Source organism: Saimiri boliviensis, chromosome Y, assembly GCF_048565385.1.
Source record: "Saimiri boliviensis isolate mSaiBol1 chromosome Y, mSaiBol1.pri, whole genome shotgun sequence".
In the NCBI taxonomy this organism is placed as follows: domain Eukaryota; kingdom Metazoa; phylum Chordata; class Mammalia; order Primates; family Cebidae; genus Saimiri; species Saimiri boliviensis.
In genome coordinates, this window is record NC_133471.1 from 20107079 (window position 1) to 20121021 (window position 13943).

At 35.9% G+C, this 13943-nt stretch overlaps 1 protein-coding gene across 1 annotated transcript in view; it reads left to right on the top strand.

Moving 5' to 3' along the window:
- The window catches only part of LOC141583002 (histone demethylase UTY-like), a 219099-nt gene that overhangs the window by 130967 nt on the left and 74189 nt on the right, over positions 1–13943 (top strand). The window contains exon 18 of the mRNA XM_074392434.1: positions 7889–8661. Coding sequence (XP_074248535.1) covers positions 7889–8661 — 773 coding nt within the window. The remainder of the gene's footprint in view (positions 1–7888; positions 8662–13943) is intronic.

A 13943-nucleotide genomic window follows, 5' to 3' on the forward strand; every position in this document is an offset into this window, starting at 1 on the left:
TTTAATTACAACACTCTGGGTGGCCAAGGCAGAAGGACTGCTTGAGTCCAGGAGTTGGAGGCCAGCCCAGACAACATAGCAAGAGCCCGTCTGTACCAAAACTACAGAAATTAGCAGGGCATGGTGGTGTGTGCCTGCGTTCCCAGGTACTGGGAGGCCGAGTTGACAGGCTTGGTTGAGCCCAGGAGGACAAGGCTAACATGAGCTGAGACTGCACCACTGCACTCCAGTCTAGGTGACAGAGTAAGACTGTTTTTTAAAAAAAAAATACCATAGTAGAATTTCTTTCAAAGTTGTGAGTTATCGACAAATCTGAAGTGAGACATATATAACGCTTCTTCATTGAAATACTTGAAGGCCACATAGTAGGGTTTATTAGATGGCCTAATTGAATATTTTTGTGATTTAGGGAATAGGGAGGTCTGACAAGAAGGAGAAAAATAGGAGAAGTACTAGATGGTAGAGGAATTAGAACACAGAACATTTCTTAGTTAAGTTTGCTGTCCTGTGTTTGGTGCCCCTAAACCATGACGATGATAAAATCAAAGATCATTGATGACAAATCAGTGATACAATAATGAAAAGGATTAATACAATTCAGAGAGTTACAGAGATGGAAAGTAAACACATTATGTTGGAAAAGTGGTACAGATGGACTTTCTTGGTTATGTTCAGGGTTGCCTTTAATTGGTAGTAAATATAGTATCTTCAAAGTGCAATAAAGCAAAGCACAAACCTTTAATTGGTAGTAAATATATATCTTCAAAGTGTGATAAAGCACAATAAAATGAGGTATGCCTGTACTACAGAGTAACTCAGTCTGTGCAAGTAAGTTTATTTACAGTATTGTAAATTTGTTATATTGCTTTCTGTGTGGTTTCAGTTACCTGGGGCTAACTGCAGTCCATATTAAATGCAAAGTTCCAGAAATAAGCAATACATAAGTTTTAAATTGCATGTCAGTCATAAGTAGTGTCATGAAATCTTGTCCTGTTCCACTCCATTTGACCAGGACGTAAATTCATCTCTTTCTTCAGCATATCAAAGCTATATACATTACTTATGATTTATTCAATTAGTTGCTATCTTTCAGTGATCAGATTAAAAAACAAAAACATAGTGAGAATTCAGGACTATTTACAGTTTGAGGCATCCACCGAAGGTCTAGGAATATATCCCCTACAAATAGGAGGGGTTTTTGTAGCTATTAATTGTAAAGCTACTGTACACATAAATTAGATTAGATAGTATGGAAATCAGAGGAAAAGGACAAAAACAATTATCACGTTACAATTGCACCAAATATCATTGCTATTTCAATAAGGCATAATGACCATGTTTTAAAAAAATGTCTGCAAGCAATAATTTGCACATATTCTCTGGAGAACATCACTACTATGCAAGCTGTTCTATATTTATTCGTGGGAGAAAAGGACTAGTAAAATTTAAGTGACCATTAATTGTGATACAGTGTGACATGAGCAAGTGCCTTGGGAGGGACAGCACATTGTAGACTCAGACAATTGAAGGAATTTGGAAGGACAAAGGGCAGGTAAGGAGTTGCTAGAGAATATGAAGAGGTAAAGTAAAAACGAGGCATTAGTGAAAGACCTGCTTTATCTGACGGCATGGTAGAACTATTAAAGTTTTGATACAGCCGGGCGCGGTGGCTTAACCCTGTAATCCCAGCACTTTGGGAGGCTGAGGCGGGTGGATCACAAGGTCAAGAGATCGAGACCATCCTGGTCAACATGGTGAAACCCCGTCTCTACTAAAAATACAAAAAATTAGCTGGGCATGGTGGCAGGTGCCTGTAATCCCAGCTACTCGGGAGGCTGAGGCAGGAGAATTGCCTGAACCCAGGAGGCGGAGGTTGCGGTGAGCCGAGATCGCGCCATTGCACTCCAGCCTGGGTAACAAGAGCGAAACTCCGTCTCACAAAAAAAACAAAACAAAAAAAAAAAAGTTTTGATACAGAGATGCAAATTTATTGAAATTTATTTTTAATTTTTATTAATATACTTTATTTTTATAGCTACGTTAGGTACGTAGAACAACTACACCGAATGTGCAAAAGTTCCCATTTCTTTTCTTGTATCTCTTGGTTTCTCCTGTTCACCATGTGTTCTGGTTACAGATATCTCTCAAGTTTTTCTTTGATAAAAAATTTTTTTTCTCATTTTTTGAATGGTAATTTTGCAGAAATTCCAGGTTGAGTTTTTCTTTGGATACTTGAAACATATTTGTCTACTCTCTCTTTTGCATGGAGTTTTAATTCATTCAGACCACTATAACAAAATACCATAGACTAGGTGATTGTGACAAATTTATTTCTCACAGTTCCGGAAACTGAGAAATCCAAGGTAAAGGGCTAGCATATTTGGTGTCTTGTGAGATTCTTCATTGATGTTACTTTATTGCTGTGTTCTCACATGGTGAAATGGGCAAGGAGTTTCTCTCAGGCTTCTTTTGTAAAGACACTAATCGCAGTCATGAGTGCTGTACCCCTTAAGACTTTTATCACCACCCAAAAGCCTTGCCTCCTAATAACTTCACCTTGGTAATTCAGTTTTTTTGTTTTTTTGTTTTGTGTTTTGTTTTTGAAACAAAGTCTCACCCTGTCACCAGTAGTAGCAAGGTTAGAGTGCCGTGGTGAGATGTCAGCTCACTGCAACCTCTGTCTCCCTGGTTCAAGCAATTCTCCTGTCTCCACCTCCCAAGTACCTGGGATTACAGGCTTAGGCCACCACACCCAGCTAATTTTTGTGTTTTTAGTAGAGGTGTAGTTTCACCATGTTGGCCAGGATGGTCTTGATCTCTTGACCTCATGATCCTTATGCCTCGGTCTCCCCAGGTACTGGGATTACAGGTCTGAGCCACTACACCCAGGCCTGGTGATTCAGTTTTCACATAGGAATTGGGCAGTAAGGGTGGGCACAAATAGTCCTTTAATGCATATGTTCCCAAAAGAAGTCAGGTATCATTCTTAACCTGGCTTCCCCATAGGTAAGTTAGGTTGTTTTTTTTTTTTTTTTTAACCTTAATTTTTCTCAGGATTTTTTTTCATTGCCTTTCCTTTTTTACAGTTTACATATAGATGAGTATTGTAGGTTTTTTTGGTATATTTATACTGTTGGATATTCTCCCAGTTTGCTGGATCTGTATTTTGGTTTCTGTCCTTAATTTTTAATATGCTCAGGCATTATGGCTTCAGATATTTCTGTTTCTTATTTCCATTTTAGTATTTCCATTTCATGTTCGTTGCACTTTTTGGTATCTTTTTATACAGAAGTTTATCTGTACTCTGGTCTTCTTTTTCATTCTCATTCCACTTCCCCTATCCCCTGCCTCCGCACATTTTAGTTTGGAAAATTTTTGTGTACATGTCTTCCAGCTTTCTGATTCTTTTACTGGCTGTTTTCAGCCTACCTTTAGGTTTCTTAAGATACTTTAAATTCTCAGTTTGATAATTCCAGTGTCTATTTCTGATCATTATTCTGTGCTTCTTGTAATCAAAACAAAACAAAACAAAACAAAACAAAACAAAAAACAAAAACCACCTAAACCTTAGAGTGACTAAAAGGATGTGAGATAAATAGGCTTTCTTTTTGAATTTTCTGTTAATTACACTATGAGCCAGTGTTTACTGTTTACCAAGGCTTTTAATGCAAGAGGCTACAATTTTATCTGGTGTTTTTGGTTTGTTTTCTCTGTTGACGTATTTTTCCTAGAGATGACTGCTTGTATAAGATCAGACTCATGAGGTTCTTTCATTTGTATTCCCACATTATTTTGCAGGTCTTGTATTGATAAGGTGATAGTGTGGAAAAGAAATGTTCTTTATTAGTTCTCAATCTTTTAATGATTCTTTACCTCTAGACTGATTAGTTCACAAGTGCTGGTCAGCTTTTTATTCCCCATTAGAAACACAAGAAGGCTTGAGAGGGTTGGCATTGAGTATTTTCTGTCTGTCATGTTGTTTAGGTTATAATAAAATTCTAGATGTGTTAGACTCTGGCCAAATAGTAAAATAATTTCCCTGAGTCATACCTTTTTACGAACAGATGCTTAGGAAACATTTCAGAATGTTTGCTTTGTCTTTTTTCTTGTTAGAAGCATAAAGGAGTGTTTTCTAGTATTTGTTGTATAAGGGCTTCTGGTGATAAAACTCAAAGATGTGGAGGCACCATAAGACTTGGTCTCCCTGATACTTCAAACTGTCAAAACATTGAGCATCCAGCAGTTTTTCAGTTGTATTTTAGGTTTTTCTCTTAGTGGTTCAAGCAGCAGTTTCTGTTGATTGCCGTCTGCTTCGGTAAATTATAATAATCTGGTAAGGTGTAAATCTGTCTGCCTGTATGTTCACTTTGGGTGGCAACAGTAAGTTAACTATTCACTTCCCTTCTCTTTTTTTTTTTTTTTGAGACGGAGTTTCGCTCTTGTTACCCAGGCTGGAGTGCAGTGGCGCGATCTCGGCTCACCGCAACCTCCGCCTCCTGGGCTCAGGCAATTCTCCTGCCTCAGCCTCCTAACACTTCCCTTCTCTTAAACCTAGGTAACCATCAATCTGTTTTCGATCTATATGGATTTACCTACTACAGACAGTTTAGACACAAAATAATATAGTATGTGACCTTTAGTGTCTAATTCTTTCATTTAACATTGTGTTTTCAAAGCTTATCCGCATTGTAGCATGTATCAGTATATGCCATGTTAAGACACTATGATTAGGAAATATATGCCATTAATAATACTTCTAAAATGAAGGTTGAAGAGTGCTGGGCTATCAAATTTCTGTGAAACAAGCAGTTTGTACAATCTACCAGGTTTTCATTTTGACTCCCTCTTGATTTCTGTTACAGCTATGTCCTCATCATTATAGAAAAGTTAGCTCCTCAAAAATAAATTAAATTCTTTCAAATATAAGTATTTGTATTATTATATCATCATATATTTTTTCTTATAGTTTTTATTAATGATTGGATGAATTCACCAGTGTGGGAACTCACAGATAGAAAGGGTAGACTGTATCTTCATTATTCTCTCAGATTTTTCTGCAGAAGTTTAATCAAACATCAAAATATCAAATATAACAGCTTTTCATTATCTTTCTGTTCATAATGTAACTCCTTCTTATTGTTTTCAGCATTCTCTACCCTGCGATACATTTTTCTGTAAGGTCAATATCAAACATCACCTAATATTGTATATTCTCAATCATTTCATACCCTTTTTATCTATTTAATAGGCTAGATAAAATAGGGAATTGGAGTGTTTTTACTGTTTTACCCCTTGAGCCTGGAAAAGTTAGATGTGGCCAAACCAGGTATTCAATAAATATGGCTTCAAGAAAGAAAAAGCTATCATTCAGTATAAAACAGAAACTGTCCATGCTGATAGTATTTGAAGTGTAAGCTCAAAATTTGCCTTAAAACATTTTTTGACATGGTTAGTTTTATGTGTCAGAATTGGGTAGCCTAAGCAGCTCAGTTATGTTATCACAGATTTGATGTTCTATGAACGTGCTCTGTAGATAGTATTAACATTTATGGCCATGCATAGTGGTTCATGCCTGTACTCATGGCACTTTGGGAGGCTGAGGCAGGTGGATTACTTGAGATTAGGAGTTTGAGACAAGCGTGGCCAACATGATGTAACCGTGTTTTTTTATTTTTTGTTTTTGAGGTGGAGTCTCACTCTGTTGCCCAGGCTGGAGTGTAGTGGCATGATCTCAGCTCACTGTAACCTCTGCCTTTTGGGTTCAAGCAATTCTTCAGCATGTGCCTCCTAAATAGCTGGGGCTACAGGCATGCACCACCTTGCCTGGCTAATTTTTGTATTTTTAGTACAGATGGGGTTTCACCATGTTGGCCATGTTGAACTCGTGACCTCAGGTAATCAGCCTGCCTCAGCATCCCAAAGGGCTGGATTTCAGGCATAAGCCACTGTGCCTGGCCCTGAAAAGCTGTTTCTACTTAAAAAATAAAAATAAATTAGCTGGACAAGGTGGCATGTGCCTGTATTCCTAGCTACTTGGGAGGCTGAGGCACAGGAATCACTTAAACCTGGGAGGTGGAGGTTGCAGTGAGCTGAGATGACACCACTGCACTCTAGCCTAGATGGCAGAGTGACACTCTGTCTCAAAAATAAAAAAGGATTAACATTCGTAAGTAACCTTATGGAGATTACCCTCTATAATCGATTAAGTGTCATATTTTATAATAGAATTTAGTAAGTCTGTTTCATTTTAGTCATTTTGAGTTAATTTTTATATATTATGTGAAACTATCCAATTTGTTTGAGGATATCTGATTATCCAAGCATAATTTGCAGAAAACGCTTATTCTTCCCACTTTGGCACTGTGTCAACAATTAATTTACAATTTGTATGTGGATGCATTTATAGACTCTTTTGCCCTACTCCTGTATAGTTTTGCTTATACCAATTCTGCAAAGCTTTTGTCACTATAACTTTATAGGAATTTTGAAAATAGGTAAATGTAACTCCATCTTTTTTGTTATTTGTCTCTATTCTCATATTATGGTATTACATTGCTTGATTTTCACATGTAAACCTTCTTGCTTTCTGGGAAAAGTCCTCATTTGCTTTGTTGCATAATTCTTATATGTTGCTGGGTTTGACCTGCTTGTATGTTCTTAAGGATCTTGTCTCTATTCAAGGGAGGTGTTTTTTTCCTCAGTAATATCTTTCATATGCTTTTGCTGGCATGAGAGTATTCCTGGCTTTATAAAATGACTTAGTTCTCTGTCCTGCTATATATCTGGAAGAAAATTTTGTATATTTCTTCCTGAAATGCTGTTTGTAGGATCTCTGACAGTATAATATCTTTTGTTTATACCTTACTAAGTTTCTATTTATTGTTATATTTAAGTAAAGATTTTTAAAATGCTGTCAGTCCTTTTGAAGACCAGTTTTATATATTTTTAAATGTTTTCCATTAGTTTTCTGTTTTCTATTTCAGTTTTTTTTTTCCTTCTTAGATGTGTTATTTGTTCTCTTGTGTTTAGTTTTGGTTTGATATTCTCTTTACAACATCTTAAATTGATATTTTATCTTTTTATCTTAGAATATTCTTTGATAACGTAAGTGTTCAAAACCATAAAACCTACATATTGCGTTAAACTACAATTTGATACAGGATGCTTTTGTTTTTATCAAGTCATGAAATTCTCTAGTTTGTCATTTCTAAAATTGGCTTCTAGGAAATTTAGAATTCGGTTTTACTTTTCATACATTTGAATATTTATAGGATTTTATGTTTTTGATATTTATTGTAATTTTTTTCAGAAAATATACTTTGTCTGATTTCAGTTTTTTAGTTTTATTGAGGTTTTTTTTTTTTTTGCATAGTCTATGGCTTACTATAATTGAAATATACCTCATGTATTAAAGTGTAATTAATATAAGGTAATAATGTACATTGTGTGTTAAATATGCTTAGAAGTATAATAAATACAGTTTGGTATTAAACTTAAAAAATCATAAACCAGTGATTCAGTTTATTTTGTTTATGTTAGCTTTAATTGATCATATAAATGTTTTCCACATCTAAATTTTCAGATAGGCTTTTATTCAGCTAAAAAATGTATGTCAGAATTGAACAGTTTAAACTTTAAAAAGCCTTATGTGAAGATAGTAGTTTACATTATTAGTAAATCAAATTAAGCAGGTAGGTTAGATTATTTTCTTTTACAAATACCACTTTAATTTGTTGATTTAACTTTTAAATAATTTTGAGATTTTACTTAAATTATGTTACATAAAATTTAATTTATTTATGGTGGTTTTGACATTTTAATCCTCAGGACTATTCTGTATATGCATTTGAGTTTCCATGATACTAAATTTAAATTAATTTTTTTTTAGGGGCTTCATAAAAGTCAGAGTTCGTGTTTGTCAGGAACTAATGAAGAACAACCTCTGTTTTCCACTGGGTCTGCCCAGTATCACCAGGCAACTAGCACTGGTTTTAAGAAGCAGAACGAACATCTAACTTTGTGTAGTAATTCAGCACCACAGAAGGTCGCTGACAGTCACCTCTCTTCTCATATTGCTACCTCAGGTGGACAACAAGGCATTATTTTTACCAAAGAGAGCAAGCCTTCAAAACATAGATCATTGGTGCCTGAAACAAGCAGGCATACTGGAGACACATCAAATGGCTCTGCTGATGTCAAGGGACTTTCTAATCATGTTCCTCATGTGATAGCAGATGTTGTTTCCAGTCCTAAGCATGGAGATTCATCAAATTTATTAATTTCAGACAATCCTCAGCTTTCTGCCTTGTTGATTGGAAAAACGAGTGACAATACGGGTCCTGGAACCTGTGACAAAGTCAATAATATTCACCCAGCCGTTCATACAAAGATTGATTATTCTGTTGCCTCTTCACCCTCTTCAGCCATTTCCACAGCAACACCCTCTCCTAAGTCCACTGAGCAGACAAGTATACACAGTGTTACCACCCTTAACAGTTCTCACAGTGGATTACATGCAGTTAATGGAGACGGGCTGGAGAACTCACAGAGTTCTACAAAAGTAGACCCACCTTTAGTTAGCCACAGATCTACTTCTCAGATCATACCGTCGATGTCTGTGTCGATATGCCCCAGTTCAGCAGAAGTTCTGAAAGCATGCAGGTTAGTGTGGGAATGGTCATCACAAAATGAAAATGCTCAGCTACTGACCGGATCAGAAGACTATAAAATGTGATTTGATCTCTTAAGAATCATAATGTGCAAAATATTATGCAGTGACTCGTATGAAACCAAGTTTCATAAGGAAATTTATATTTGAAATTACTATGTTTGAAAGTTGTGATTTTATCTTTTTTTTTCTTTATTTTACTTTTAATTTCTGGGATACATGCGCAGAGTGTGCAGGTTTGTTACATAGGTACACATGTGCCATGGTAGTTTGCTGTATCTATCAACCCATCATCTAGGATTTAAGTCCTGCATATGTTTCGTATTTATCTAACGCTCTCCTTCCCATTGCCCGCTACCCATCAACAGGCCCTGATGTATAATGTTTCCCTCCCTGTGTCCATGTGTTCTCATTGTTCATTTCTCACTTATGAGTGAGAAGATTTGGTATTTGTTTTCTGTTCCTGTGTTAGTTTGCTGAGAATGATGGCTTCCAGTTTCATCCACGTCTCTGCAAAGGACACGAACTGCTTTTTTTTTTTTTTTTTTTTAATGGCTGCACACTATTGCATAATGTATATGTAGCACATTATCGTTATCCAGTCTATCATTGATGGGCATTTGATTTGGTTCCCAGTCTTGTCTATTGGGAATAGTGCTGCAATAAACATACTTGTGTATGTGTCTTCATAATAGAATGATTTATAATCTTTTGCGTATATACCCAATAATGAGATTGCCAGGTCAAATAGTATTTCTGGTTCTAGCACCTTGAGGAGTTGCCACCGTCTTCCACAATGGTTGAACTAATTGACAATCCCATCAGCAGTGTAAAAGTGTTCCTTTTTCTCCACAGCCTTGCCAGTATCAGTTGTTCCTGATTTTTTAATGATCGTATTCTAACTGGTATGAGACAGTATCTCATTGTGGTTTTGATTTGCATTTCTCTGAAGACCAGTGATGAGAAGTTTTTCATGTTTGTTGGCTGCCTAAGTGTCTTCTTGATGGGACATTGTTTTTTCTAGTAAATTTTTTTCTAGTAAATTTGTGTAAGTTTGTTGTAGTTTCTGGATATTAGACCTTTGTGAGATAGAAAGATTGCAAAAATTTTTTCCCATTCTATAGGTTGCCTGTTCACTCTGATGATAGTTTCTTTCACTGTGCAAAAGCCCTTTAGTTTAATTAGATCCCATTTGTCAATTTTGGCTTTTGTTGCCATTGCTTTTCGGGTTTTAGTCATGAAGGCTTTGTGCCTGTGTACGCAGTGGTATTACCTAGGTTTTCTACTGTGTTTTTTATGGCTTTAGATTTTACATTTAAGTTTTAAGCCATCTTGAGTTAATTTTTCTATAAGAAAGGGATCCAGTGTCAGTTTACTGCATATAGTTAGTTTTCCCAACACCATTTATTAAACAGGGAATCTTTTCCCGATAGCTTGTTTTTCTCAGGTTTCTCAAAGATCAGATGGTTATAGATGTGTGGTATTATTTCTCAGGCTTCTATTCTGTTCCATTCATCTATATATCTGTTTTGGTTCCAGCACCATGCTGCTTTTGGTACTGTAACCTTGTAGTATACTTAGGTAGCATGAGGCCTCCAGCTTTGTTCTTTTTGTTTAGGATTGTCTTGGCTATATGGGCCCTTTTTTTTTGGTTCCATATGAAATTTAAAATAGTTAAAAAAAAAATTCTTTGAAGACAAAGTCAGTAGTAGCTTAATGGAAATAGCATTAAATCCATAAATTACTATGCAGTATGGCCATTTTCACAATATTGATTCTTCCTGTCCATGAGCATGAAGTGTTTTTTCATTTGTTTGTGTCATCTTACTTCCTTGAACAGTGGCTTGCAGTTCTCCTTGAAAAGGTCCTTCACATCCCTTGTAAAAGTTTTTATTTCTAGGTATTTTATTCTCTTTATAGCATCTGTCACTCATGATTTGACTCTCTTTTTTGTCTATTATTGAAATACAGAAATCCTTGTGGTTTTTACACATTGACTTTTGTGTTCTGAGACTTTCCTGAAGCTGTTTATTAGCTTAAGCAGTTTTGGAGCTGAGATGATGGAGTTTTCTAAGTATGCAATAGTGTCATCTGCAGAGACAATCTGACTTCCTCTCTTCCTGTTTGAAAACCTTTATTTTTTTCTCTTCCTTGATTGCCCTGGCCAGAACGTCCAATACTATGCTGAATAGCAGTGATAAGAGAGAGTATTTTTGTCTTCAGCAGATTTTCAAAGGGGATGCTTCCAGTTGTGCACTTAGTCTGATATTGTCTATGGGTCTGTCAAAAGTATCTCTTATTATTTTGAGACACATTCCTTCAATACATAGTTTATTGGGAGTTTTTAGCATGAAGAGAATTTTATCAAAGGCCTTTTCTGCATCTTTTGAGATAATCATGTGACTTTTATTATTGGCTCTGTTTATGTAATGGATTATGTTTATTGATTTGTGTATATTGAAGCAGACTTGCATCCCAGGGATGAATCACTTGATCGTGGTGGATAAACTTTTCAGTGTGCTGCTGGATTCAGTTTGCCAATATTTCATTGAGGATTTTCACATTGATATTCATCAGGGATGTTGGCCTAATTTGTGTGTGTGTGTGTGTATGTGTGTGTGTGTGTGTGTGTGTGTGTGTGTGTGTGTGTGCGTGTCTCTGCCAGGTTTTGGTATCAGGATGATTCTGGCCTTATAAAATGAGTTAGGGAAAAGTCTTTGTTTTTCTATTATTTGGAATAATTGCAGAAGGGATGGTAGCACCTCTTCTTTGCAAATCTGATAGAATTCAACTATGAATTTGTCTGACTCTTGGCTTTTTAAATTGGTAGGTTATTTTTTACTGCCTCAGTTTCCAAACTTGTTACTGGTCTATTTAGGGACTTGTGTTCTTGCAGGTTTAGTCTTAGGAGACTGTATATTTCCAGGATTTAACCATTTCTAGTTTATTTGCATAGGTGTATTTATAGTGTTCTGATAGTCGTGTGTATTTCTGTGGGATCAGTGGTGATATCCTTTATGTCATTTTTTATTTGTCTATTTAATTCTTCTCTCATTTCTTCTTTATTGTTCTAGCAGGTTTTCTATTTTGTTAATCTTCTCAAAATACCAGCTCCTGGACTAAATTTTTTTGATGAGTTTTTTTATGTCTCTGTCTCTTTCGGTTCTGCTCTGATCTTAGTTATTTCTTGTCTTCTGCTAGATTTTGAATTGTTTGCTTCTGTAGTTTTTTTAATTTAATTTAATAAGTTAGGTTGTCAATTTTAGATTTTTCCCGCTTTCTCATGTGACACTTAGTGCTATAATTTTCTTGTTAACACTGCTTTAGCTGTGTCCCAAAGATTCTGGTACATTGTCTCTTTCTTCTCATTGGTTTCAAAGAACTTACTTATTTTGGCCTTTATTTCGTTGTTTACCTAGTAGTTGTTCAAGAGCAGGAGCATGTTGTTCAATTTCAAAGTAGTTGTGTGGTTGATTGTACTGTGGTCTGAGAGACTTCGTTACTCTTTCTGTTCTTTTGAATTTGCTAAGGAGTATTTTACTTCCAATTATGTGGTCAGTTTTAGAATAAGTGTGATGTGGTATTGAAAATAATGTACATTTTGTAGTTTTGGCGTGGAGTGTGCTGTAGATGTCTGTTAGATCCATGTAGTCCAGAGCTGAGTTCAAGTTCTGGATATCCTTGTTAATTTTCTGTCTCATTGTTCTGTCTAATGTTGACAGTGGGGTGTTAATTTCTCCCACTATTATTGTGTGGTAATCTCAGTCTCTTTTAGGTCTCTAAGAAGTTGCTTTATGAATCTGTGTGCTCATGCATTTTTAGGATAGTTAGCTCTTTTTGCTTTAATCTGTTACCATTATGTTATAACATGGCCATCTTTGTCTTTTTCTGTCTTTGTTGGTTTAAAATGTATTTGACCAGAGACTAGCATTGCAACGTCTGCTTTATTTTATTATATTTATTTATTTATTTATTTTGTTTCTTTCCATTTGCATGATAAATATTCCGCCATCATTTTATTTTGAGCCTGTGTGTGTCTTTGCACATGAGATATTTCTCCTGAATATAGCACACTGATGGGGCTTGACTCTATCCAATCTGCCAGTCTGTGTCTTTTAATTGGGGCATTAGCTTATTTACATTTAAGATTATATTGTTATGTGTAGAGTTGATCATGTTATTATGATGTTAACTGCTTATTTTGCACATTAGTTGATGGGAGTTTTTTTCATAATGTCATTGGCCTTTATATTTTTGGGTGTTTTTGGAGTGTCTGGTACAAGTTTTACCTTTGCATATTTAGTGCTTCCTTTAGGAGCTCTTACAAGGTTGGCCTTGTGGTGACAAAATCCTTCAGCATTTGCTTGTCTGGAAAGGGTTTTAATTCTCCTTCACTTATGAAGGTTAGTTTGGCTGTTATAAAATTCTGAGTTGAAAGTTCTTTTGTTTAAGAATGTTGAAGATTAGCCCCCCTACTCTCTTCTTCTGGTTAAAGGGTTTCTGCAGAGAGATCCACTGTGAGACTGACCTGCTTTCTTTGTAGAAACTTGCTCTTTCTCTCTGGCTGCTCTTAACAATTTTCCTTCATTTCAGCCTTGGAGAATCTGACAATTATATGTCTTGGGGTTGCTCTTCTCCAGGAGCATGTTAGTGACATTCTGTGTATTTCCTGAATTTGAATACTGGCCTGTCTTGCTAGATTGGGAAAGTTCAGGATATTATCCAGAAGTGCATTTTCCAACTTGGTTCCTTTTAGGTATACCAAGTCAATTGTACTTTGGTCTTTTCACATAGTCCCACGTTTCTTTTCACATAGTCCCACATTTCATTCATTTTTTTTTCATTGTTTTTTTTCTCTAATCTTGTCTTCACTCCTTATTTCAGCAAGTTGATGTTCAATCTCTGAAATCCTTCTTCCAGGTGATCGATTCAGCTATTGACACAATACTTTTGTATGCTTCACAAAGTCCTCGTGCTGTGTTTTTGAGCTTCATCAAGTCATTCATATTCTTCTCTAAACTGGTTATTCTAGTTAGCATTTCCTGTAACCCTTTATCAATAAAGGTTCTTAGCTTCCTTGCATTGGGTTAGAATATGCTCCTTTAGCTTAGATGAGTTTGTTACTACCTACCTTTCAAATCCTACTCTGTCAGTTCATCAGTTTCATTCTCTGTCCAGTTTTGTGCCCTTGCTGGAGAAAAGTTGTGACTGGAGAGAAGCAGTATTCTGGTTTTGGAATTTTCAGCATTTTCCTATTGGTGTTTCCTCATCTTCA